At 46.9% G+C, this 26,839-nt stretch overlaps 1 protein-coding gene across 1 annotated transcript; it reads left to right on the forward strand.

Moving 5' to 3' along the window:
- The first annotated feature begins 793 nt into the window (after positions 1-793).
- On the forward strand, positions 794-25,733 carry rnf157 (ring finger protein 157). Its single transcript, XM_080021836.1, has 19 exons — positions 794-978; positions 2,888-3,006; positions 8,009-8,097; positions 8,401-8,550; positions 9,517-9,634; positions 9,774-9,840; positions 9,931-9,974; positions 12,235-12,282; positions 12,374-12,445; positions 12,540-12,699; positions 13,331-13,443; positions 13,728-13,957; positions 14,482-14,587; positions 14,691-14,799; positions 15,926-16,194; positions 16,832-16,897; positions 17,016-17,064; positions 19,775-19,885; positions 23,387-25,733. The coding sequence occupies exons 1-19, from the start codon at positions 891-893 to the stop codon at positions 23,533-23,535; spliced, it is 2,157 nt and encodes a 718-aa protein (XP_079877962.1). The 5' UTR covers positions 794-890; the 3' UTR covers positions 23,536-25,733.
- The last annotated feature ends 1,106 nt before the right edge of the window (positions 25,734-26,839 follow it).

The following is a 26,839-nucleotide window of genomic DNA, read 5'->3' on the forward strand; positions in this document are numbered from 1 at the left end:
TCAGAGTGTCGATACAGTTTGCAAACAAAGAAAATCAAATGCAAAAAAAAACCCGTCAGTGACCTACAACCCCCCCCCCCCCATACATTTATAATAAACGAACTAATACATTTAATAAAAAAATATGTATTACATTTGTTAGCGTACCTGTTGCCTATCATTATATTGTGATAATATGGGAATAAACTGTATCTGTGTAAAGTGTCAGGTTAATCTCGTGTTGTTGTTCTTTCACTCGAATGTTTGTGTTTTCCTCCCACCCTGCACTGCAGTCAGCCCTGATCCCACATTCAGCGTAGGAAGGTCAAACCGGAGCGACGGTGGAGCCGCTGCTGCTGCTGCTGCTGGATGGGACTGCGCAAAACCGACGGTCCGGATTTGTCCCTGACGTCATCCGGGGACAGAGAAGGCACCAGCGTTAAAGCGGTCGACACCTCCAGGCGGTGACCAGTGACCGGTGACCAGTGAAACGGAACGAAAAAAAAAAGAAGAAAGAAGAGAAAACAAGACAAAAAAAGAACAACCAACAACAGAAAAGAAAGAAAAGATGTCGAGAGCGTGAGGAGGTTTTCACTCCGGAACCGGGACACGCACTCTGAGATGGGATCGCGACGCGCGGACGCGCCTCGCCGTTAAAGGTCCGGGCGGTTCGACGAGGAGGGATAAGCCGCCGGAGAGCAGCTTAATCCCCCGGGGGGGTGTGGGGGGGGGGGGCGGGGGGGTTTGGCCGCGACACGCCAGGGGCCTACAGGACCCGAGCGAGCGTGGGGGTGAGGAGGGCGGGCTATGGGAAGCGGATCGCACGCTCGGAACTGAGGAGAGGTTCGATGAACCCGGCGCCGTTGGGACTGCCGTGCGAGCGTTACTGAGCGGCCGAATCCGAGCTGGAAATGGGAGCTTTGACGAGCAGACAGAACATCGGCGTGGAAGAAGTGGACATCCCGTCCAGCTCCGTGTACCGCTATCCGCCGAAATCCGGTAAGGGGTCGGCGCACACTCGCTCACCGTGGATTGTTGTACCGCTGTTCTCCACGGGCACCGGGGGGGTTCACACAATCAATCCTTCATAGTCACCATGATGCCTGTCGTGCCCTGAATGACTGATCAGACCAGCCCTTCCATGGGACTGGAGCAGCTGCTACCTGTGGGGGGATCTTCAGTCAGTCGTGAAGAAATCCCTTTTCCATCTTGGGCTATCAGTAGAATTCGAAAGGACACTCTATTCCTGACCGTAGCATCAGCATCAGCATCAGTGGTGATCTGCACACGTCAGGAAAAAATGATAAAGTCAATTAATAAAGCACCTGATTGTTCCTGACACCAATGCAAATAAGCTGCCCTAGTTATTGCAAGAGGAGTTATTGGCTTTTGCCCGACAAAGAGAACAGACGTCTTTCCCAGTCGGGCATTTTGACTTGACATGGAAGGGTTAAACACAAGCTGAGTGTGTCACCATAACAACATAGTCCCACAACTCATGTTATTGACGCCCGGCCATCCACAGGGCCTGCATGTCGAAAATGTCTGCTGGGGCAAGGGCCTCCGCCAGTGTATCCCGTCCGATTGGGGGCTTTTTGTATATCTTGAGTCTCTGCTGCTTATTTTAGGCAACACGGAGGACACCGTAGGAGCCCCCGCAACATGTTTTAGACTTTGTGACTTTGTCATGGTTTCGACGTTGGTACTAAATGGGACCTACATCCCGAAGTACACCTCCAGAGTTGCCACTCGCGGGCCCGTCCCATTGATTTGTCCGGTTGCCCCCCTCCCTGCAGCTCTGATCAATTGATGCATGTTTGGGACATCCGGAGCCGCCTGACCCCGGTGGAGCGCAGAGGGGTAGAGCGGTTGTCGCCACAGTGCCGGAACGGGGTGTTGGCCCAGGAACTGTGAACTGAGCTGTCTTCCTGTCCCCGGCATCTGGTGACAGAGCACCAACTCAGCTCGGCCGTTCCGCCGGGACTAAACCATAATAATGTGACGTGAGGGGGAAGAGGGAGAGCCGTTATTGAGGTTAATCGTTGTTTGTGGGTCTGTCCGTCCGGCTGGTGTCCTTCTAATCACTGTGTCATCATGGGCGATGGATCGGGTTGAAAAATATGACCGCGAACCTCACTGTATCCCTTTTTTTAGATTTAGCTTTAATATGGAGCTTTTGATAAACAGATGTTGTCATACCAAATACCCTTGGATATTGAAAGGCGGCTCATTTGAATGGTTAGGTTGAGACGTTGAGCAGGGGCGCCCCAACTGAGCCGTGATTCGAGCGCAGCCGATGAATAATCACGCCGAACCAACGTAGGGCGGCCGAGTCCCGAACCCAGACGAGCGCAGGAACACGCTCCCCAGTGACGTATTTCTGCAGAATGACAGAAATACAGAAATAACCATATGAGTTAAACTATTTTTTTTTTTTCCCCCAGATGATCCAAAGAGAGCTTATCCAAATTGGCTCACGTGCCCTCCTCCGGCCAGGCTTTCCTGTGACTAAAAAGCAACCCCCCCCCCCCCCACACACACACACACACACACACAGACTCCTTTTAGCCTCCAATCTACCAATATCACCCTATCAGGCGTGTCCGTGATTATACACCACGCCCGACCTCAGGGTTGCTGTTTACTGGGTTTGTCAACTCCCCCAAATACTGGCAACAAACAACAGCTGGGCGAGCTGTTGGAGTCCCACCCCGAGAACAGCAGAACCAGATTTAGAAAGTTTGCACTGAAAGTGTGTTTTTGATTCATTGTTTGCCAGGGTTTCCTCTCCAGGCTTTGGTCTTGCCTCCCGCTGCGCTACATGCTGTTGCTCTGGCTTTTCTACGAAATCACGTGCTTTATTTACTTTGTTTGGAATGATACACTTGGTTTTTTTTTTCGCCTGCAGGGAGCTACTTTGCCAGCCATTTTATCATGGGGGGAGAGAAGTTTGACTCAACCCACCCAGAGGGCTACCTGTTTGGGGAGAACACAGACCTCAACTTCCTGGGGACCAGACCGGTCGCGGTAGGTCCAGGATTCTCGCACTGAAACACTTCTACTGTGTTTCATACACGACTGGCAACCAACTCCACAGGGGGTGGGGTGGGGTGGTTGAGGCTATAGGCTATTGTGATCTCTATAGAAAAAGGAAACAATAAAATCATTGAAAGACATTTTTTGTCTTGCGCATACACTGGAAATGGAGATCCAGTCTGATACTCCACTTATAGATAGACAGACAGACAGACAGACAGACAGGCAGACAGACAGACAGACAGACAGATAGATACACCAGATAGATAGATAGATACACTAGATAGATAGATGTATGGATGGATAGATAGATAGATAGATAGATAGATAGATAGATAGATAGATATTGACAATATAAGATAATATACAATGACTGCAACTGTACACAATAAAATATGACCCCAACTGTAAACAACACAATATATGATATAAAAAAAATAACAAAAACATGAACAAAATAAATAATATACCTGAAAAATTAGGTCACATACCATAACTAATGAAATAAAGCTATCAGTAAACCAGAAAGCTGAACCTCAGACGAGAGAAAAAAAAACAATGTAATAAAAAATGGTAATGTACAATAAATGTAATGACAAGAACATTGTCAGTGTAGAAAATGGACAAAAACCAGTCGCTCCGGTGAATAAACTGTGAGAGAGTTTTCCCCGGAACCCCCCCCCCCCACACTGAATTTCCCCGGAAAAGTGTGGCGTAAAAAAAACCCCCAATAAAACCCAAGACGTGTCAAAGAAGCCGCTGGAACTATGAGACTTGCAGGTTAAATTTTATTAAAACTTGGTTACAGTTTCACTTTTTCTTTCTTCCCATTTTGTTGAAATAGAGCAGTAAATCAACAGACGAACGAAACATGCACGCTCTCTTCGAGATCGGCGATCTCACTATAATATTTACCAAAACTTGCGGTATTGTAATGTAAAAGTACTTTTATACTCCCTGTATTAGTGTACATACAGTATTGGAAAGTACCCCAAATTTTGTATTTGGTCCCCCCAACAAAATGGTATCAGCACAACTCTCAGTATGAATACGATTTTTATAGGGGCTGCAGAATGAAGATATGATCATAAAACAACAGATATTTAGAACAAGACTGTCATGGAGCCAGTGGGTTTTAAAGGGAAACCAACACATTCAGCCACGACGGCTGCTGCGGTGGTGGGAGCCAACATCAAAAAAACCATTTCAAATGGTTTTTCCTGTTCACTGAATTGAAATAAATCATCATCCCGAGCTGAACGGATGAAGTGGTTCCCCCCTCCGCAGACCCCTCGGTATCAAGCACGCGCTCCAAGGTCAAAGTCACAGCAGATAGAGCTCGTGATGGACTCCACTCCAGGGAATAAAGAATCTGCTCTCTTTTTTTTTTTTTTTTTTTTCTTTTTCTCATTTAGACTTTACATGTCTCAGGACTTTACAGAGTGTGTTCTACTCTCTCTGATTAATAAGTCGCCAGCAGGAGATTAAACATTTACGGGAGGCGGGGGGGGGGGGGGGGTGGCTTTGTCGTTCCATTCCCTCATCGCCTGCAGGCAGGCCGCAGTTTTTGTCTAGACAGGGGATAAAATTAGGAGGATTTTTTTATTTATTTTTTGTCCAATTATGCTGCATTGATAATCTTCCTTCTGTGCACTCCGAATTCAGCTGGTGATGGGGTGTATTAAACGTGTGTGTGTGTGTGTGTGTGTGTTTGTGTGTGTGTGTTATAAGCTATATTTTCATTTGCCCCGTTATATAAGTTCTCTTGATTTCCAAGCAGATGGTACTGCAAAATCATAAACTCACTCTCTCTTTCTCTCTCTCTCTCTCTCCCTCTCTCTCTCTCTCTCATTCATTCCCTCTCTCTCATTCTCTCTCTTTCTCCCTCTCTCTCATTCATTCTCTCTTTCTCTCTCTCTATTTGTTGCAGTGAAAAAAATGTGGGTATACAGTATATATATATATATTATAAACATGTATATATATATATATTATAAACATGTATATACAAGGTTTAGGTTGCAGTTAAAAGTATGTATATACAGTATACTGTATATACAGATTAGTGTCGATAACCTACAATTTAAACTGATAAACCTACATTTTAAATGGATAAGTATAAATAATGTAGTTTGAAAATACTTTCTATTACAGTTACAGTGTATGTGGGGATACCCTAAACATTCTTTTAACACTGCTGTTCAAGATATGCAAGCAGATAAGTGAAGCTACCTTAAAATAGAGAGATTAACCTTTGCTGTCAAAAATATCTACACAGATAAGTGGAGATAATTTAGTCTCTCTCTCTCTCTCTCTCTCTCTCTCTCTCTCTCTCTCTCTCTCTCTCTCACACTCCTCTCACACATCTCCTTAAAAACATAATGGGGGGTCATAGATACTTTTGCCTGAGTTGCTGGGATTTACACAAGCAACATTCATTCACTTTAGTGTGTGTGTGTGCGTGTGTGTGTGTGTGTGTGTGTGTGTGGTGTGTGTCTTACAAGCTTTGAATATTTTATGTGTTCACCTTTTATGTTTGTGCCAAGTGTAATCGATCGGGGTGTGTGTGTGTGTGTGTGTGTGTGTGTGTGTGTGTGTGTGTGTGTGTGTATGTCCTCTATGTTTGTCTGGGCAGGTTGGTCCTATCATTATATGCAGACGGGTCATCTTGCTGATTTAGATGCTTACGATTTAGTCTGAGACGGCAGCGTTCTCATAATGCACAGTCACTGTGATGGCAGAACCGGAGGAAGCAAAATACAAATTACCCGTCCGTCCCAAACACACACTGAATAACATTGAATAAATACACAAACACACGTACATTTACGCACAAATTCAATAAGCATGTTATAGAAGACATAAAATTGGAGAGCAGGGATTGTCTTTCTGTCAGTCGTGGTGGTAGATGATTCATGATATATGAGATTGATATATAAATAGATGACACAGATATATAAATGAGTGAAGGATATATATATATATATCTATATCTATATATATATAGATATAGATAGATAGATAGATAGATAGATAGATAGATAGATAGATAGATAGATAGATAGATAGATAGATAGATACTTTATTCAAGTCAGAAGGCAAAAATAAATAAGAATAAAGCAATACAAATATAATAATAATAATAATAATAATAATAATAATAATAGAGATAATATACTGGCAATATACTGTATACAGGTAACTGTGCACAATAACATATGGCAATATCTACTAAACCTAGTGATAAATGACATATATGTATAACCTAGAAATAAAAACAATAAAAAATAAAAGATAAAAATAAAAAATGACCTAAAAAATAAAAGGTAATTAAAAAAAATACACAGTCCTTTACAATAACTAATGAATGAAGTGATTGTATTTTTTATTATTTAATAAAATGTATTTTTATTTATTTAAATAAAAATAAAAGTGAAGCAGAAAGACGAACTTCAGATAGAAACGGTGAAGAACTTAACAGTAGACAAAATGTTGGCAATAAGCCTTTAAGCCAACATTTTGTCTGACATCGACGAGTCCAAAATGGAAATACGACCTTATAAGACGCCCACCATATTTTCGCCGTTTCAGTATTTTGAGGTTATGAAACATAAAACGGTTTCTATATGAATGGGGCTTTTTATTATCTGTGTGTGCGAGTGTGGTTTACAGGCTTGACTCCTGCTGCTACCAGATGTTTATAATACTGAATGTGGTGCCATTCACACACACACACACACACGCACGCACGCACGCACACACACACACACACACACACACACACACACACACACACACACACACACACACACAAACAAACACAGTGGGGCCAAGATTCCAGCATGGCTGCTCCTCCAGGTCTAGGTGAGGGCTCTCAGTCTGGAGGTATCTAACCACATCCTCTCCCAGACTGGAAACCGCCCCCGCCCTGTTTTCAAACCGTCAGCTTTAAGGTTGCCAGAAAATAAATGGAATGAAGGAAGGAAAGAAAAGAAAACCCTGGTCGGAACTGATTAAATCGCTCGTTCGCACTTTGAACACTTGATTCCGTCCAGACCCCGTGGCACAGCCGGGGCAGGTTTATTTGCACGCATTTACACACACAAGGGCAATTCAAAGTGCTTCACGTGAGGCATAAAGGACATTATAAAAATGAAAAGGAGAACAAAAGGATAGAAATGAAAGAGAATGAAAACAGACAAAAGGTTAATTTGCAATTTAAAACAGGCCGACGGACTTAAACATTGAGGACCGAGCCACGCCCGCTCGGTCGTACTCAGCGTGCCTTAATGGCTCAGGGGAGTGGAAGGATTGGGTGTGAAGTGGTGAAAAAAAACACATCAATAAATCCTCTAAAGTTTGGAGGAGTGGCTTTCACAGCAACATATAATTAACTGGGTTCAATTGATTGATCTGAATTGCACACACGCACACACCCTTCATGTGGTATTCGGCACAGCCCGAAGCAAATACACGTTACTACCAGTGTGTGTGTGTGTGTGTGCGTGTGTGTGTGTGTGTGTGTTCGGTGTGTGTGTGTGTGTGCGTGTGTCTGTGTGCGTGCGCGCGCGTGTTGAATTATGGCCAACTTTTGTCTGAGGTGTCACTCTCCAAAAAAATAAAGACGCGGCCGCTGCATATTTTCTCTCCGGTTTAGCCGCTGTCAGCGCCAGACGATATGATTTGTGCTGAGAGGACGGTGGGATTCTGGAGTCTTTTGCGTCGGGGGGCGAGAGGGAAACGGTCCCGGCGAGGAGCGGTGAACTTCCCTGAACTTTGGGGATGACTGACAGTGGTTTCTTAAGGCCTCTGCAAAAATTCACTTCTCCTGTAAAACAGCCTTTTTTTGGGTGAGGGACGTAGCTTCATGCTCTGTCGTACTCAATCACTGCGGTGTGAAATGACACATTAGAATATACGGTGTGGATGGCACATATTGAAGGGATTTTTTAGTATTTTGTGTCGTTGTTTTGTTTTTTTTCCCCTCCCCCAGTTCCCCTACGCGGCCCCTCCTCCTCAGGAACCGGTGAAGACGTTACGAAGCCTTATCAACATCCGCAAGGACACACTGCGGCTGGTACGGTAAGTAAGCCCTCATCGCCAGTTTTGGACACGACGGGTCTGGAGGCACAATTTTACGGGAGCGGCGTCCTTAAATTCAAGCGCCCGATTATTGATTTCTGGATCGATAGCGGCGGCCGGGGCCCCGCTCGCTGCCGTGTCCTTAATGGACTTGTATCGACTTGCGCCGCCGTTCGCAGCTGAAACTCGACTTGATGGCCGAGTGTTTCTCTGCCCCGTCTCTCTTTGGCCCCCCCGTCTGCTTCTCTCCCCCTTCCTCTCCTCGCGCCGTCGCCTCACTCCGTCTTTCCTCCTCCCCCACAGGTGTAGCGAGGACCTGAAGCTGCCCGGCGAGGAGGTGGCGGTGAAGAACAGGGCGTGCTACAACGTGGAGTTCACGTTTGACGCTGACACGCAGGTGGCCATCACGATCTACTACCAGGCCGTCGAGGAGTTCCACAGCGGAGTGCCAATGTAAGTGTGTGTGTGTGTGTGTGTGTGTGATTCGGTGTGATCAGTTTTTAAATAAAGTATTTGTTATCATAGTTATTAGTTTGTTATCATACTTGTTCCTCATTTCAATGAATAGCACGTTATATCAAATATTGGAGTGATTTTGCTGATATCAATATCATTTTCAGTCACATTAGACCCTTAACATTACACTAGGTCACTGTGTCTTCTTTGTATAAAAAAAACGGAACAGTCTGGGGAAAATAAATAATAATAATAATAATAATAATAATAATAATAATAATAATAATAATAATAACAACAACAAAATAAAATAGATTAAAAAGTAAAATAAAAAAAATAAAAAATTGCAGAACACACACTAAATGCAGAGAAATACAAAGCAGAAATAGTCAAACCTATAAAAATATACAGAATTGGTATTATTATAATTGGTATGGTCATATAGGGTATAAATTACAAGTATAAATGATTGCAAAAAAGATTTCATTTCAAATTTCACCCACCACAACCTAAACCCATCGCGTCACACTGGTTTGGCTCCAGACTTTTTAATCATGATTATATTGCATGAGTCAGCTATCTACATTCTATATCACGGCTGGCATACGAATTGGTGATGCAGCGTGTTCGGTCATCACACCCTGATATCTTTGGAGGACGCAGGACCAAAAATTGGCTTTCAGTTTGGACTTTAATTGCTCCATTGACTCCAGTTTGATCTGACTCATTCCTTGGCCGAGTTAACAAAATAAAGAAATATCAATACTGTAAATGATTACTCAATTTATTATGCTAAAAAAAGGTTTGATCGTTAATACCAAAAATATATCATCTTTTATAATATACCAGCTTATAATCAACTTTATTTTGAATATGATCTTTTTTTTTTTACTGTTTTAATCATTACTGTCCAGTCCTGGCTTGGGCCTTATTAGAATTGAGCAAACGCACGTCTGTCTGCAGTTATTTACCACAGGACAGCTCCCTGCAGTCGGAGACGGTGCATTTCAAGAGAGGAGTCAGCCAGCAGTTCTGTCTGCCCTCACACTCCGTCAACCTCAGCGAATGGGCGGACGAGGAGGTAAGTTGGATTTCGGTTTGTGGGTGTGTGCGTGTGTGTGTGTGTGTGTGTGTGTGTGTGTGTGTGTGTGCGTGCGTGCGTGGGTGTGTTAAAGACGGCTTTCTCTCTTCTCACTTCCCTTCCTCTCCCGCTTCCTCAGCTGTTGTTCGACGTGGACAAGGAGATCTTCCCCATGGTGGTGCAGGCCGTGGTGGACGAGGGCGAAGGTCAGCGGCCGCTCTTAGCTCAGTCCCGCTCTGACAATGACTCCACGCTGGTGATGAGCTTCCTCTAACAATTGACCTCTGTTGTTGTAGAACACATGGGACACTCTCACGTGCTGCTGGCCACGTTTGAGAAGGTAAGGAAGTAAAAATCACAGTGAATTCACCCCCCACGGCCGCTCACCTTGTCAGTTCTGTTCCGAATAATCATCCCTTGTGTACGTTCTTTATTTTATTTAATTTCATAAATTTTTTTAAATAGTTTTTATTTATTAAAATGTAAAGATTGACAATTATCATGACAATTAAATAACCAGTGTGAGTTTTCACTCATAGACCCCCTATAGATAGAGGGTAACTTTATCATAATAATCCTTCTGATCCTTTTGTCTGTATGAGAGTAGAATATATTGAGAAAAGGAAAGTTAGCAAGGTACAAGTACAGATACTTGAAAAATGTACTTAAAAACATAAATATGTTTTTTTTTGCACCAATCACATTGATCAAGAGTGCTATGTTCGAAATGAAACCTAGCGTTTGATAAATGATCACAAAGATTATTCCTACATGGAGAACAGCAGTGGTCCGAGTATGGAACCCTGGGGCACGCCTTTTGATACAGGGAGGAAGGAGGAGGGAGACCCCAGCAAACTGGAGGCATTGTGTTCTAGCTGATAAGTCATTTGAAAACCGACGGCACGCCGGGCGGGATAAGCCGACGTTGTAGAGTCTGTCCGCCAAGGTGACATTGTCGACCGTGTCAAAGGCCTTGGACAAATCAATACAAAAGCGCTGCGCAATATTCTTTGCAGCCCAGGGGGGCTTCAGTTATGTCATTCACCACTTTGAGCAGCGGTTACAGTGGCGTGTTGTTTTCCAAAACCTGACTGATGTGGTGATGGAATACTTTTAGAGCGGAGCCTTTGAGAGTAGAAACTTTTAAGAATGTCCGTGTCGGAAAGTTCTTGGAGTTGTTTCGCCAAACTTTAAAAACACATAATTTGGAGATGGGCCTGTAGTGATTAACGACCGAGGGCCCCCCCCCCTTTTCGGCGAAGGGGAGGACACGGGCAGATGTGCATATGTTCTGAGTCTCATTGTTGGAAAGGGCGAGGTTGAAAATATGAGCCAGAGGTTCCGCTGTAACGGCCACAGCGAACTCGAGGCCGTGGATCAGGCTCGTCGGGACCTGCGGGTTTGTTTGGATCCGGTCGCTTTAAGGCTCCACGGACCCCTGTCACACCAAGAGGAGGACAGCTGGGGCCTGGTGAACAGTGAACCCTCTGCCCACAAGGCTGTTTTGGAATCTGGACGTAAAGACGCAAATAAAGAAGCCCAAGATACAAAATGTTCATTGAAGCAGTTAAGAATGGCTGGTTTATCAGTCAGAGTATACCTGCGTGGTACGATGCAGCCTGGCAACTCATTCGTGGTCACGCCCCCAAATGTTGGATTTTATTCCCGTCCAGGATTTCCTAGGATCCTCGAAGTCACTGCCGTAGCGGTTTTTCGAAAGGTACAACTCTGCTTTTGCCTTTTTGACGAGAGCGGTAAAGGGGTTTCGGAGCCGTCTAAGAAACGGCCGGCCAGCCTCGGATTTGTGTTTTCTGGCCTTAAAGCCAGGCTACATCCCTTTCTTTTGGTAGACTGGACGGCCGAGGGGGGAAAAAAAACCCAGATTTTTTTCCTCTAAATTTGCGGAAGGGGGCGTGCTCGCCGATCATATGAGTAAAAAGCACCGTGAAATCTCCAAGCCGTTAATGAGCGGGATCCCGTTACAGTCAAAGGTCCCACAAGTCATGAAGGAAAGCTTGCTCGCAGCGATGCTTAAAATGTCGTTCAGGAACAATTTGTGGTCTTGATTTTGGGAGCGCAGCTGGCCTGGCCGTGGCCATAACACAACGGTCGCTCATATCGTTTGAAAAAACACCAATATCGTCATATTTATGAGGAGAGTTTGTTAAAAAGTAAATCGAGAAGAGAGGCTTGCAGTTACAAGGACTTTCGACTTTCACCCAGCACCCAGCACAGCAAATATCTTTCAAATCTGGAATTACATTTCTGTACATTTACATCCAGGCGCATTCTTTAAATCAGGATTTATATTGTATCTGTCAAAAGCAAGACCGGATATGCTGAGCACCCGGGCACAGTCGTACCTTACGCCGTATTACAGACCAAATATGACAAGTACTTTTACTTTTAACACTTTCAGTACGTTTTAGAGCTCGTACTTACCGTCTGTTACCCAAGCGGGAGAAGTCGACGTGGCGCTTCACTTTCCCTCCAGTCATTTTGCGCGCGCGCATTTGTACTTGAGCTTCGGAAGCACTCCTCCCGCCACCGGCGGCGATGCGTACCCGCTGAAATCTGAATGCACTGATTTTTTTTGGCAGCACATGGACGGCAGCTACTGTGTGAAACCTCTGAAGCAGAAACAAGTGGTGAGTATTCTTCCGCCGTCCGCGTACGAAACGTTTGATAAAGCATCGATGCCGCACGGAGGAACTGAGGCTGCTCTGTGCTCCCGAGCAGGTGGACGGCGTGAGCTACCTGCTGCAGGAGATCTACGGCATCGAGAACAAGTACAACAGCCAGGAGTCAAAGGTAAAGGAGGCCCCTTTTGAGTCGAACGGCAAATGTCCGCCCCCGCGCTCGCTTCCCCCCCCCCCCTGACGTCCTGGTGCCGCCGGCTCCGCAGGTGGCGGACGATGAGATCAGCGACAACAGCGCCGAGTGCGTGGTGTGCCTGTCGGACGTCCGGGACACGCTGATCCTGCCGTGCCGGCACCTTTGTCTCTGCAACGCCTGCGCCGACACGCTGCGCTACCAGGCCAACTGCTGCCCCATCTGCCGCCTGCGTGAGTCCGAAAAAAAAAAAAAAAGAAAGGACGAAAGCGTCCGGAGAGTCATGGCTGCCACGGTTAGAGGGCGGTTCCACTTTCCCGAAAAAGCAACGGCAATCGGCAATGACCCCCGATTGCCGTTGCTTTTGAGATTTTATTTATTCATGTATGTCTGTTACTGTTGAAAGGCTTTTTGACGTCAGCGTGAATAGGGCCTATTTTGACCGCCTAAAAAGGTGACACTTGGAGACTTAAGACGCGAAACTCCCAAAATGAATGAACTTTAAAAAAAAAGAAAACTGGTTTAAATTTGAGCGCGCGTTATAGAGGCTTTGTCTCGAAGACGTATCTCCGTATCTAGTTCATTTGAGCGATAATTGGTCCGGACGCAAGTGTCATTGATGTCATTGACCCATTATTGTGAGATAAATAGACGAACTTACCCCGAAAGTACCTCAAAGAACTCTAACTATCAGACGCCGGAAATATCAGTATCAAAGTCTAATAATGAGATAAAATGTGGATGTCAAATACACGCACCAAGTATGCATGCACCAGAACACTCCGCACTCTTCGCCTCTGGAGGCTGTCGTTCCGTAATTTGCCTCTTAATTCTTCCGCCGTTTCCTTTCCGTCCTCTCCCCAGCGTTCAGAGCTCTGCTGCAGATCCGAGCCATGAGGAAGAAGCAGAGTCCTCTGTCCCCCACCAGCTTTAACCCCGTCATCACCTCCCAGACCTCCGACTCCGAGGAGCACTCGGTACAGTGCGCACGCACACACACGCACGCACGCACGCACGCACGCACGCACACACACACCCACACACGTGTGGGTGTGTGTGTGTGTGTGCGCGCGCGAGTGTGTGTGCGTGTGATGTGTCCACCGGCGAGCGTACGGGACTTGTCCTAATCGGTTCTAGCTTTCAACTTCATGACCTTTCAGTTTTCACATTCTCAAAGTCTATCTGAGCTCAGCTGATCAACACAAAAACAAGAACAAAGTCCTTTCAACTCTCACCCGCGCCGCCCTCTTCCTGCCGCCAGGCGTCGGAGCACATCCCACCCGGCTACGAGGTGGTGTCCCTGCTGGAGGCCCTGAACGGGCCCCTGAACACATCCAGCCTCGCTCCCCCGCTCCATTCGGGCCCCAGCCACATCTCCGGAACGCTGCCCCCCTACTCCGGAGAGACCCACCCGGCCCCGGCCCGCTCCCTGTCCCCGCTAGACCACTCCAACTCCAGCCAGGGACTCAAGCTCAAGAAGAGCGGCTCCAAGTGAGTTTGGGGGCCTCGGGGAGCCATTTAACATCGATATACAATATCTATTAAAAAAAAGGCGACGCTATAAATGAATCCAAACGTTTACATCACAATGCGCAGCGTTAACAGCAAGCAACCTGTTCCTTTCATAGTTTGTATGGAACTTTATTTTTTACAATTTTGGAATACGATAAAAGAACAACCATTCTGACTACCCCCACCCCACCCCAGGCTCTTAAAAAATAATCATACAATAAAAACTTTTTATAAAATAAAATTAACAGGGACTAAAACAACAACAAAAAAAAAAACTAAGTAGTAAATCCAAAAGGGATTTTGAACCCCTTTTGAATACTGTATTCCCAAATTGACATCACGGGCAGTTAAGACACATGGACTCGATTTATTTGAATCCCTTTTCCCCGCCATCACTTGCCCCTGCGCGTTGCCGCTCCCTTCTTCTTTCTCGCGTCACGCGTCGCGCGCGGTGGAGCCGCTGCTCCGCTATTTATACTTCCACACGATCTTGTTTGTTTTAGGTCGCTCTCCCAGAATTCCTCGGTGCTCCCGGAGGAAGACGAGAAGTCTTGCAGCGAATCTGAGGTCCAGGCCTGCCGCCGCAAACTAGCTGTGGACCAGCAGGAGGTATGTGTGTGTGTGTGTGCGTGCGTGTGGGTGGGTGTGTACGGTCCAGACGCCCGTGCTCTATTTTAAGGCCTCGTCTTCCCGCTCGCCTTGTTTTTCCCAGTGCGGCGTGACTCCGGAGAGTGAAAACCTGACCCTGTCCTCGTCCGGGGCCATCGACCAGTCCTCCTGCACCGGGACGCCACTGTCCTCCACCATCACCTCCCCAGAGGGTACACACACACACACACACACACACACACACACACACACACACACACACACACACGTGCGCGCGCACGCATGCGCGCAGGTAGGACCCAAAAAAAAGGAGTCCCACCCCTAAAGGCTGGATTCTGCTTCTCCTAATGGGCGTGGTTGGCTGTTTTCTTTAATGTCTTATGTGTTGACTAAGGGGCAGTGTCACATTTAGTGAACCGTACAGAAGAAAAAAAAGAAAAGGTTTTCTCTGGTTACCCACGACCCCCTTCGCGGAGACCTTCACGTGTATCTTTGCAGGAGTATAAATCCCGCTTTAACCCGGATCAATCACCGTGCTGATTAGGAAGAGAAAGGAAATGCCGTTTTAAGTGGTTTTCCCAGGTCCCTCAAAGGGCCAACATCGATCAAATATACATGTTTTTTGGGAGCTTTTTCGACTTGTCTGTCTGTCTGTCTGTCTGTCTGTCTGTCTGTCTGTCTGTCTGTCAAGTTGAAGATATTTTTTCGTCCCACTGTGAATAGAAGGAACCAAACGCCCTTATACTGTTGAGAAGGTCTGGGTCCTTTAAGGCGCTCCCAGGCTGCACCACCTCTACAAACCTAACGTCTGTGTTGCAGTCACACTACACCACCCTGTTCTCAAAGGATTTAGTCTTGAGGACATAGCGGTGTTCACACTACACTACCATTACTTCTACTACTACTACTACTACTACTAGTACTACACTATATCTACTAATAGTACTACTACTACTACAGCTATTGTTACTTCTATTACTACTACTACTACTACTACTACTGCACTACTTCTACTACTATTACTAATACTACTACTACTACTACTACTTCTCCTTTTGCTATACTACTACTACTACTGCTTCTACCACCACTACTACACTACTACTTGTACTCTAACACTGCCACAGCTCCCAGTGTGTCGCAGATGTGGAGCTTTTTCCGGCCAGTCTCAGAAATGTATCTGTGAGGTCCAGATCATCTGGACAGGGTGTTAACAGAACCTTTGACTTGAGCCCAACTCGAAATGTGTGTGTGTGTGTGTGTGTGTGTGTGTGTGTGTGTGTGTGTGTGTGTGTGTGTGTGTGTGTGTGTGTGTGTGTGTGTGTGTGTGACTGCCAGACCCAGTGAGCAGCAGCCTGGCCCAGTCGGTCATGTCGATGGCGTCGTCCCACTCGCAGCACTCCCACATCAGCACTGACACCATGTCCTCCATGTCAGGGTCCTACCTGGCTGGGGCTGAGGGGGAGCGCGGCGGGGACGACGGGGGGGATGCAGCCGAGGAGGAGGAGGAGGAGGAAGAGGGGGAGGAGGGGGAGGAGGAGGAGGAGGAGGAGGAGGAGAACAACGACGCCCCCATGCAGAGCCGAGGACCCTCCAGGCAGGAAGGGGTGAGAGAGGGGGAGCCACAAAGGAATAATCTGAGAGGCACCGGTCGTTCAGGAGTCAAGTGGCTGGGTGTCATGGCCAAAAATAACTCATGGATAGATAGATAAATAGATAGATAGATGGATATATAGATAGATGGATAGATAGATAGATAGATACTTAAACTGCAACGACAATTATAAAGCTACTATAATAGAATAATAAATGATAGAAAAAAAAAAGAAAGTTAATGACAATACACCATAAAGCTCCATAGAAAATGACCTGGAAAATATTTAATGTACATAAACCTAAAAACTAAACTAGAAATGGATCAATTTTCCATGTACAACAAACCTGCGAGGTTGACAATCAAATGCACCTCACAGCAAACCAAAATATTAAATAAAGATAACTAACAAACAGCAGAGATGTGGTAATGTACGCTGGACTTAACGACAAATAATAAATACAAACCTATAGATTGACAAAAGAACCCAAAAAAAAAAAAGAACCAAAAACCGAAAAAAAAAAAAAAAATCAGCCACGCACAGCAAACCGCCTTTTAAGAACCCCACCTCCCCACTCCTCATCGGACCTTCTTCCGCTCCGTCTATCTCTCCCTCCCTTCCTCCCTTTCCTTCCTCCCTTTTCGCCCAGGAACTTCCCACGGAGCCAAAGGAGAAGAGCTACTCAGTGGCGGTGGCGGAGGAGCAGGACTCGGAGGTGAGCGCCGCGCCCCGCCCCGGAGTGGCACGCGGGCCGCATATTTTGATCTGTCCACTTGCGACGGGGTTTCTATTAAGCGGTTTCCTTCCTCTTCCTCCGTCCTTCCGGCCGACAGGGTAACGACGTCACAGAGGAGGACTGCCCGTCTCCGGCGCGCGAAAAGGGTAAACTCTTTGTCATGAAACTCCACCCGTGTGATCTGTCGCCTCCCTCTGCATCCATCGCTTCCGGGGCCTTGTGAAAAAGGACGATTCTCCCTTAAAACCACGGCCATGCGAGGACAAACCGTACGATCTCACTGGTCCCCTTAAAATGCTGCCGAGCTAAAACAACATCTGCATTGCCTTATTTATGATCGGCGCAAAGCAGCCTTAAACATGTGAATAAGGTGTATTATGAGAAATGCACTAAAACTCATTTTTCAGAGTTGTCTTTTTCACAACAACAAAAAAAAAAGAAAGTGCATGCCGGCCCGTTCCACAGTGCTGCTTCATGATCCAGACAGTTTTTTTTTTTTTTTTTTCACACTTAAATGAGCTTCTCCCGCGATCCATGCTCTCAATTTGCAATGGCATGCTTTGCCCTGCATTACGAATACCTGTGGGCGTGCATTTAGGGGGTGTGTCTGCAATTGCGCGCATGTGTTGACGTGCTTTTATGGGATGTTTTTCTTACTACTCGTATATTGTCTCATGGAGTGCTTGGCTGTCTGCACACGCTTTGTGAAGCTGCGCTCTAAGTAAAACCTCCATCTGTCATGCAACAGCATGCTGTGTGTGTGTGTGTGTGTGTGTGTGTGTGGGTGTGTGTGTGTGTGTGTTTGTGTGCTGTATTTTGTGTGCATGTGTGCGTGTGAAAGCGAGAGAGCCGTACTATATGGGGAGTGTGACCAAGAGGACGATGAGCAGGGACCATGTTATAAGATCCCCTTGTATGAGATGAGTTTGAACTTTGTGTCTTTAAAAAGAGTGTGTGTGTGTGTGTGTGTGTGCGTGCGTGCGTGCGTGCGTGCGTGCGTGCGTGTGTCATCCGTCATCCAATTCTGAATTTCTTGGCCCCCCGGACTGAAATCACCAGCCAACACCGGCACGTGTCTTCAATGACCAATCAGTGATCACTGACCCCCTGGGAAGCAGAGAACGTGTGCTGCCTGGCGTCCTGTCCGCTGTGTCTGTGCTTCTGTAGGATGTGTTTGTGCTTGCAGGCATGTGCATCCATGCCAGCCGTGCGTCACGGCTTCTGTTTCCGCCAATCAATCACTCCCTCACTCCCTCACTCACTCACTCACTCACTCACTCATCCGGGCCGCTTCCTCTTCATGAGGCCTGTTACGCACCCTTCAAATTGTTGACGCGCCGCGCGTCAGGCCCTCGAGGTTGTTTCCCAGAACGGGAGAAGCAACCGTTTTTCGGAGAGGGCGGAGCCGCTGTGGGCTGTTGTCACGCTTCAAACCGATCAAATTGGGCGGGGGGTGGGGCCTGGCGCTAGGGGGCGGGGCCCGGTGCTGGCGCTCACCGGTGTGTTCTCCTACGAGCAACATCCAATTCCCTGTTATAATAACACATACAGTTTAGGGAAATTGTTGCAATGACGAAGACAAGAACGCCATCAAAAGCACTGGGATTTTTTGCCAAGTTTGGAGCGAATCTGATCATTCAAACAAGAAAAATAAGCAGAATAATTTACAAAAAAAGGTAAATCGTTTGTACCCGGACAAATCTGTCATTGCGGGGGCGTGTGCTTTCAAAGTCGAAGCCGACGGAATGGATGCCACCTCTTGGGCGTGGTCCCGACCGCCGCCAGTTTGACACGGATACGCGGCAGGAGAGGCCGAGCGGTCTCATGGAAATAATCGGGGCGTGTGCCCATCTGTGCGACGCCGCGTTCCGACGGCGATTGAGAATACACATAATAATAACCCCCCCCCCCACCGTCCTTAAATACCCCACCCAACGCCTCCTCCTCCCGAATGAGTGGTTTTGGCGCCCCCCTGGTGGTGGGCGTATGACACCTGCGTCGGGGCATTATAGGTTGCGTGAGTTGCGCAGTGTGTGTAACAGGCCAAAACGTGCACATACACATGAGCATTCACATGCACGCACACACACACACACACACACACACACACACACACACACACACACACACACACACGCACACACACACCGTGCATGCACACCGGCAGGCACTGGTGCATTCTATATCTCTTAATGTCATTTTCTGCTATGTGGCCATGCGAGAAGCGGCAGCGACCCTAACCTTTATTTCCCCAAAAGTCTTGCACGTGTGTGAATTAGATCAAATCCCAGGGTGTCTGTGCGTCCTTAAAGCACGCCTTCATTTTTATTGAGTTCAGGGCTGCTAGGAAGAATACTCGGCACAAAGTTAACAGCGATGTTGGTTAATATTGTTTGAGAGTCGAGGTAACATACAAAACATATTGTGAGTTTGCCGTCGTTCGATTTTGAGCAAGTTATTTTTTTTGTCACCGAAACACCTAAAATGCAGTAAGGGAGGAGGAGATTTTGCTTGTTCACGTCACTGTGAGATTATGATGCGCATTGTTTTTATTTCTGTAGTCAACCCACCGATGTTATTTTCTTTACTAGGGCGTAGATGAGAAATAGATCTTATCCATATCGATTATTATTTTAAATGGCTATTAATAGGTTGTTTAAAAGTCTTGGATTTTAAGGACGCCTGCAGACACCGCCAGGTTGATATCGCCAATCCAGCATGGCCACCCAGTGACGACCAACCTCACCCCACCAACCCCACCCCACCCCACCTTGACCCAGCCCACCCCCCCTCCCACTCTCACTTCCCCCCTGCTGTGCCTGGCTGCTCTTGTTTGACCTTTGCCCTCGCTTGCAGGTGGGCGGAGCAGGTGTCCAGAGTTGACCAATAACAATCAGGGCACCGCCCTCTGTGACACGCCCTCTTTGGGGTTGGATAATGAGCAGGCTCCCGACAGCCGATTCGCCGGTGAGTGGCAACCTATCGAACATGGATCAATGAGAGCGGAGGACTGGGCATGAGAGTGTTCCATGTAGCAGAGAGAGAGAGAGAGAGAGAGAGAGAGAGAGAGAGAGAGAGAGAGAGAGAGAGAGAGAGAGAGAGAGAGAGAGAGAGGTGTAGCGGAATGTAGAAAACTTGAAAACCTTTCTCAGTTGTAACAAGAACCATCAACTCAGTCAATGTATTTCTTCTGGGATTGAGATTTATTTGAAAATGTAGGTCATAGCGTGAGTGTTTTTGGGTGGAGGGTGGTGGAACGGCGGGGGGCGGGAATTATTCCTATGTAGCATCTCGTCTGCTGGTAACCATAGAACGGGAGGAAATTATTGGACTGAGCGCAGACCCCTCAGGCGAGGGGGAAAAAAAAGGACAAACAACATAAGGATTCCGAATCTATCGTAAAAAAAACCCTGCCGTTAAAGCAGGACCCACCCGCCCTCCGCCCCCTCTAGTGCGTTTGGAGGGCTCCAGGTGAGGTGCCTGTGGCTCCCGACCGCTGTAGGACCTCACCCAGCATGAAGATGTGGAGCCGTCAGCCCTCCTCTCCTCTTCCCTTCCCTTTGGTGTCGTGCTGATTTGTTGTTGTGGATGTCGTGCCAGTCGTAGCAGGCTGTGCACTCTCCCAAAAGCAGAAGCTCCAGTATGTGTGTGTGTGTGTGTGTGTGTGTGTGTGTCTGTGTGTGTGTGTGTGTGTGTGTGTCTCCGATTGGGGTTGTGTTTTGTGGGTGCATTTTTTGCATGCAGTGTTTGAGTTTCGTGTGTGTGTGTGTGTGTGTGCGTGCGTGCACGAGTACCCATGCGTCTGGTCCATCCCGGAGTTCCAGTTCATGTTCAGTGTGCGCCAGCTCCGAGCCGCTTCGCCAAAAAACATCTGCAACTCATTGCCGATGAGTTGCAGTCCACCCCCCCCCCCCCTCCTTCCACGCTCCCTCCATCCGCAGCCTCTGCCCCCCCCCCCCCCCGGAGGTGGACCCCCGCGGGGCTGGGCAGTGGGCTTGCTTCGATTCGATCAAAACAAAAACAACCCCCCAAAAAAAGGCCTCCCCGCTCCTCCTCCTCCTCCTCCTCCTCCGCTCGCCCTCAGTCTCCCCCTCTCAGCTCACACTCCCCCGAAAACCCCCACCCCCCAAACCCCAAACATCAAACATGTACGGTGAATGTGGTGCAATGTATTCTCTCTTTGTGTGTCGTAAAAAGTCTTCTGTTATCTCTCTCTCTCTCGCGCTCTCTCTCTCTCTCTCTCTCTCTCCTCTCTCTCTCTCTCTCGCTCTCTCTCTCTCGCTCTCTCCCGTTTTGTGACGTTGTTTTATACGCTCTACCCCTTTCTCCCATACATCCTCCTGTTCCCCCCCTTCCTCCTTTCCTCTTCCTTTCTCTTCTCCACCCTCTTTGCGATGGACAGACGAGGAGTCGTGCCCAGTGCACATTGAGGACTAGGTATGGAGTCACGTCTGGCCCGGCAGACCAGGGTCACGTTCTGTTTTCGGCTGCTTTTGTATCTCGCACTGTTCCACCGCCGCACACCGGCCATGCACCATGTCCCGGCCTGGTTAGCCATCCCCAACCCCCTTCTCGTCTGATTACTGTGTGATTTGTACGGGAAAAATAAACCCAACATAATACAAGCTGTCCCTGCTTTACATCTGTCCCTAATGACTAACTAACTTAACTTAAAATGACTAACTAACTTAAAAAAAGGTTCTATAAATTGCCTCTCCCTCATTATAGATGGTTCAATGACATGACATTTTTTAGTCTTTTTTGTGTCCAAATCAATCATGATTCAAATAAACTCAATATGAAGACACATGTAAAATAAAATAAAAATCCCTATAAAGTAATTGAAACCACTTTTAATATTTTTAAAAGTTTTTTCGTTTTGGGAGTTTCGTGACATAAAAGTTAAAAAAGTGAATAACCTACAAGGCTTTATTTACGCCTGACATTTTATACAAATTACAAATTATAATTGACATGCGTGAATAAACAAAATACATATTTTTTTACATAATAAAAATGTGCATGTATCTCGATTCTCCTTTTTTATTCTATTCTTTATATTATTATTATTATTATTATTATTATTATTATTATTATTATCCTTTAGTATATAATTATGATATTGTATATTTGTCATTTACCCATATTACTGTATAATCTATATGATTATTACAGCTCCTAAGTGCCCATATCCCTTGTATTTAAATCAAATTTTGCAACAGCTGTGGACGGAAGAGTACGGTGGCCCTGAGAGCTCAATGCACTGCAACTTAAGAAAACACATGCATATAGATAAAACACAAGAAAATTACGAAAAACACAACCGCATTAACAGAAACACAACTGCATTACCAGAAAACATAATCGCATTAACAGAAAACACAACCACATTAACTGAAAAAACACAACTACATTAACAGACAGAAAACACAACCGCATTAACAGAAAACACAACCACATTAACAGAAAACAACCACATTAACAGACAGAAAACACAACCACATTAACAGAAAACACAACCACATTAACGGAAACCACAACCGCATTAACAGAAAACAACCACATTAACAGACAGGAAACACAACCGCATTAACAGAAAACACAACCGCATTAACAGACAGGAAACACAACCGCAATTAACAGAAAACACAACTGGTAAGTCTCGAGTGTTCTCTGTTAATGCGGGTGTGTTTTCTGTTAATGCAGTTGTGTTTTCTGTTAATGCGGTTGTGTTTTCTGTTGATGCGGTTGTGTTTTCTGTGTATGCCTTTGTGTTTTTCATAATTTGCTTGTGTTTTGTCTATTTGTGTTTTCTTAAGTTGCAGTGCATTCAGCTCCCAGGGCCACCGTATAAGAGAGCTGTAAATGCAAACACAAGGGTTACCAATCATTCACTTTGGTGTTTCTCTTTTTTCTCCCTTCTCCCTGGTCCCTGGCGCAGCTAAACCTTTTTTATTTCTAACGCGCTCTAATGGTTTGGGACAGCTGCTGCCCCCGGACCAGGCTGGGTGGATTCGTGGGTTTGTTGGGCTTAAGGCTGAACGGCAAAAAAGAAAGCGAAAAATCCAGGGTGTATGAGCTGATGCCTCCTTGCGTTAGAGCCCCGACTTTCCTGCCGTACGCGTCCAAATGGATCTAGCATGAAGAAGCAGCCGCTGGGGGGGGGGGGGGTTTGGTGTGCATGCAGCCTGGAGTAACGTTCATTTCACATCTCCCTGTTCACAAGCACCGTCCCTAGATCTTCTTTTATTTCTGAAAAGGCAATTTTTTTTTGTGCTTCACAGTAACTCTAGAACAGAGAAATGCAACTGTGTGCCTAGAGGATGGTGTTGGGGGAGGGCTGGAGTGGTGTTCACTAGATGGCGCTGCTACGGCACAACACAAGGATGTCTTTTCACGCACGGGTATCTCCTCTCTCTCTCTCTCTCTCTCTCTCTCTCTCTCTCTCTCTCTCTCTCACTGACGCAGGTCTCATGTACCTTGGCGGGTACAGGCCGGTGTTGGAGCCCCGCCCCAACCACGCCTCCACCAGCAACATCAACCTGGAGGAGGAGGCTGGCGAGGCGAGGGAGGGGCAGGCTCCCAAGCAGCCCCGCCGCGGACCGCTCATTGTGTAGGACGAAACATGACCACACGCACGCGCTTGCACACACACACACACACACACACACACACAAACACACACACACACACACACACACACACACACACACACACACACACGCACACACACACATCTGTCCACCTTCTGCTCCCTCGGGGGGGGGCTACGCTCGTGGACCAGGGAAACCCACCACCCCCGCCACCCCCACCCCCCTACCTACTCTCTGACTGAACGTGATTGTCCTCCACAGTGGAGACATAAGCTCTCCTCCTCCACAGTGGAAGGAGGGAGGAAAGCGGACCTGGCAATGCACTGTGCGTCGCACCGCATCTTTTTTGCTCCCGTTTCTGATTTGGTGTTGCGATAGCTGCCGGAAAAATTCCTCCTCGGGTTTCCGTAAAAACACCACCCGCATTTATTTATCAGTATATCACCCGCAGGTCAAAGACCAATGACAGCTGTGTATTGTGGCACTATCCTCCTCTACTCTCCTCCTCTCTATCTATTACCAGCCAAACAGTCAGGGGCTACTGTGATCGGCAATCGAATTTAGTATTAATGTTCTTCTTTGTAAAACTTGTTCTCAAAGACTTAAAAAAATAGAAATAAAAAAGAAAAAAAAAGAAAAGACAAAAACATTTTAAAATTAAAAAACAAGTCAGCTACACCGGACTACCTTACGAAAGTGCACCGGACCGGGGGACTCCTCTCTGAGGATCCGCCGAATTCGGTCCCGATGTTGCATGCAGCTTTCTTAGGTCTTCACTCACTTCCACTGATGTCTCTTCTCGTTTCCGTGGTGACTCTAAACGACGAAAAAACCCTGCTCTGAATGTGATTCAGTCGGACTCCAAAAGTTGCCTTGCGGCGGCGACGGACTTGCCCTGAACTGGTGGACCGCATGGGGAGACGGGGAAGGGGGGGGTTCCACAGAATGTATGTCAAGGACCACAAACATGGACATTTCAGAAGGAGAATGTACATTAAATGTATGTTTTGTTTTTTGTTGTTGTTGTTTCTCTGAACTTGAACCCCGGTTCCTTAAATGCAGGTCAGGCCCCCCCCCACCACCCCGATATATCAGCCCCTCAGTCGCCGCATGGTCAGTCTTCTCTCTAGTGCGACAGGAAGTCCTTAAGCTACCACCGAGCAATAAAAAGATGCCGAACCTGCCTCCCTTCTCCTGCTCCTTCGGCCCCGATGAACACTCACGTCTACGGGTTCACGCGCAGGACGTTGTAGCTTTGCACTGGCTGACACGGTCCACACGTTCAGATCTCCATGCGTTATTCATTTTTTGTTGTTGTTTTCTTTTGCTCCGTTTCTTTGGTCGTCGTGAAGGCACTCGTCTTGTGACGGCGCCGCGGGACGGAATTTTTTGCGAAGCCGAAATGTCCGATTCAGGCCGCGATGTGGTGAGCTGCCATTTTACGTTCCCCCTCTTACGCGCCGGGTCGCGGCGCCGATCTGCCGACGGCTTTTTCCTTTTATTTTGTGATTTAATTCTTGTTGTTTTTCATTTGACTTCTTATAATTTTAGCGTATAGCTCACCTATTGATGACGTTCTGTGTTCTGTGTTTTATTTGTTGCTAAACACTGTGTTGTATGTTATAATGTGGAATATAATATGTGAAAGTTAGTAATGGTTTACACACATGCGCACACGTGCGCACAACACACACACACACACATAAATAAAAGGGACAATATTAACATTGAATGCACTATTAGCTGTTTCCTAGACAACACTTTGCTGTGCATGAGGTGATAGGTAGAGTAAGCATGTTAGTCTAGGCCAGCCAGCAACTTTTTACTTCCAATAGTTGACGCTGCACAACAGGAGGCCAGGATTTTCCCCAAACGGTTCCGTCTCAAACCTCCTGTAATGTTTCATATCGGTTGATGGCACCCCTCCTCTCAAGGCCGTGCCGCTACGGCCAGGAGTACTGCACTATACCCGAGTACGGAGTCCCACGACGCAGCGGTGGTTTTGTGCACAACGCACGCATAGAGAAACAAGCCGCGGCGCTCGGTCACTCACTGTCGGAACCTTTTGGAGGTTCGTCCTCACCGTCGGCCGCGGCGCTGCGCTGACAGAACGGGTCCCAGTCCCAGTCCCTGCCACAAGCCCAACACTTTTATAGAACCGTGGTTGAAAACGGTGAAATTCAAAGCATCAAAAGAACAATAAAATGTGTTTTTCAATGAAATTGTCGCTCCTCATTTTCGCTCGGATGGTGTTTATCGGCGGTGAGAAAAATAGAAGGGTGCTCTTTTTAAAAAGCTCTGTTTCCTGGGAATTCATTGACAGTCACCATCCTACCACTCAGCACTAAATTCAGTATTCTACCTTAAACCTGGCATGGTTCCGTTATGACGACTTGGAACCTAAAGGCAAAAATCACTGCTCCTGAAGTAACACCGCGGCCACAGAATGAAGCGGAGTTTGGTCCTGAGATGTCATTCCAAATGACATTCCAAATGAAAACATGTTTTCTACACACCAAGTCCTCACTATAGCTGCCCAAAGTAGCCATGGGTCTGATTGTTCAAATCTATGAATTACCACTTTGAATCACCCTTTAATCAATATCCTAAATCAATATTAAATCAAGACCGATAATGCTGCTGTTCCCTGATGGATACGTCCCCCGAGTCGGTGGAGAGGCAGCGGGACCCGGCAGGACCCCACCCAGCTCCTGCGGCGCCGGTGGGGGCGTGACATGCACAGCTTGTACCGAAGGGCGCCTCTGATTTCTATTTCCCTCTTGAACCCCCGGGACACGTTGTTGTGCCGGCGCGCGCGGCTAAAATGGGCGTGCGAAACACAGAAATTGTCCGCGCACGCGCGCTGCAGACAACGGGCCTCGGCTGTCGTTATGTGGCTTACTGTAATGGATCAAACAGACACCGTGTGATGACACCAAAGTGCTGGCGATTCATAGCCAAATTTGTCACTATCACAGCCACGTGCTTGGTTCTCTGCGGGCCGCGGTGGTCGAAGGCTGCTCATGACTCAGAGTGGGCCTGAGAGGAAGTGGTTTAAGTGGTTTCCGTCTTGCAATTTGTAGTAATTGGATAATGGCTCATCTTCCTCAGATAGCACTTAGAGAGTGAGTGAGAGAGAGAGTCAAAAAATACGAATAGTATTAGTAATGAATATGCAGACACAGCACAGCCAGACCAGAGGGCCCAGGAGTCCTAAATCTTCGACGTAATTGGATAAATCGTAATATTATCTCCAACCCCTCTCGCTCGCCTCTTCCTGCACGTCTTCATTCCTTTTCTGTAATCGAATGAGAGCGAGCTGGGGTGT

This window comes from Zeus faber, assembly GCF_960531495.2.
Source record: "Zeus faber genome assembly, chromosome: 20".
Classification (NCBI taxonomy): Eukaryota; Metazoa; Chordata; class Actinopteri; order Zeiformes; family Zeidae; genus Zeus; species Zeus faber.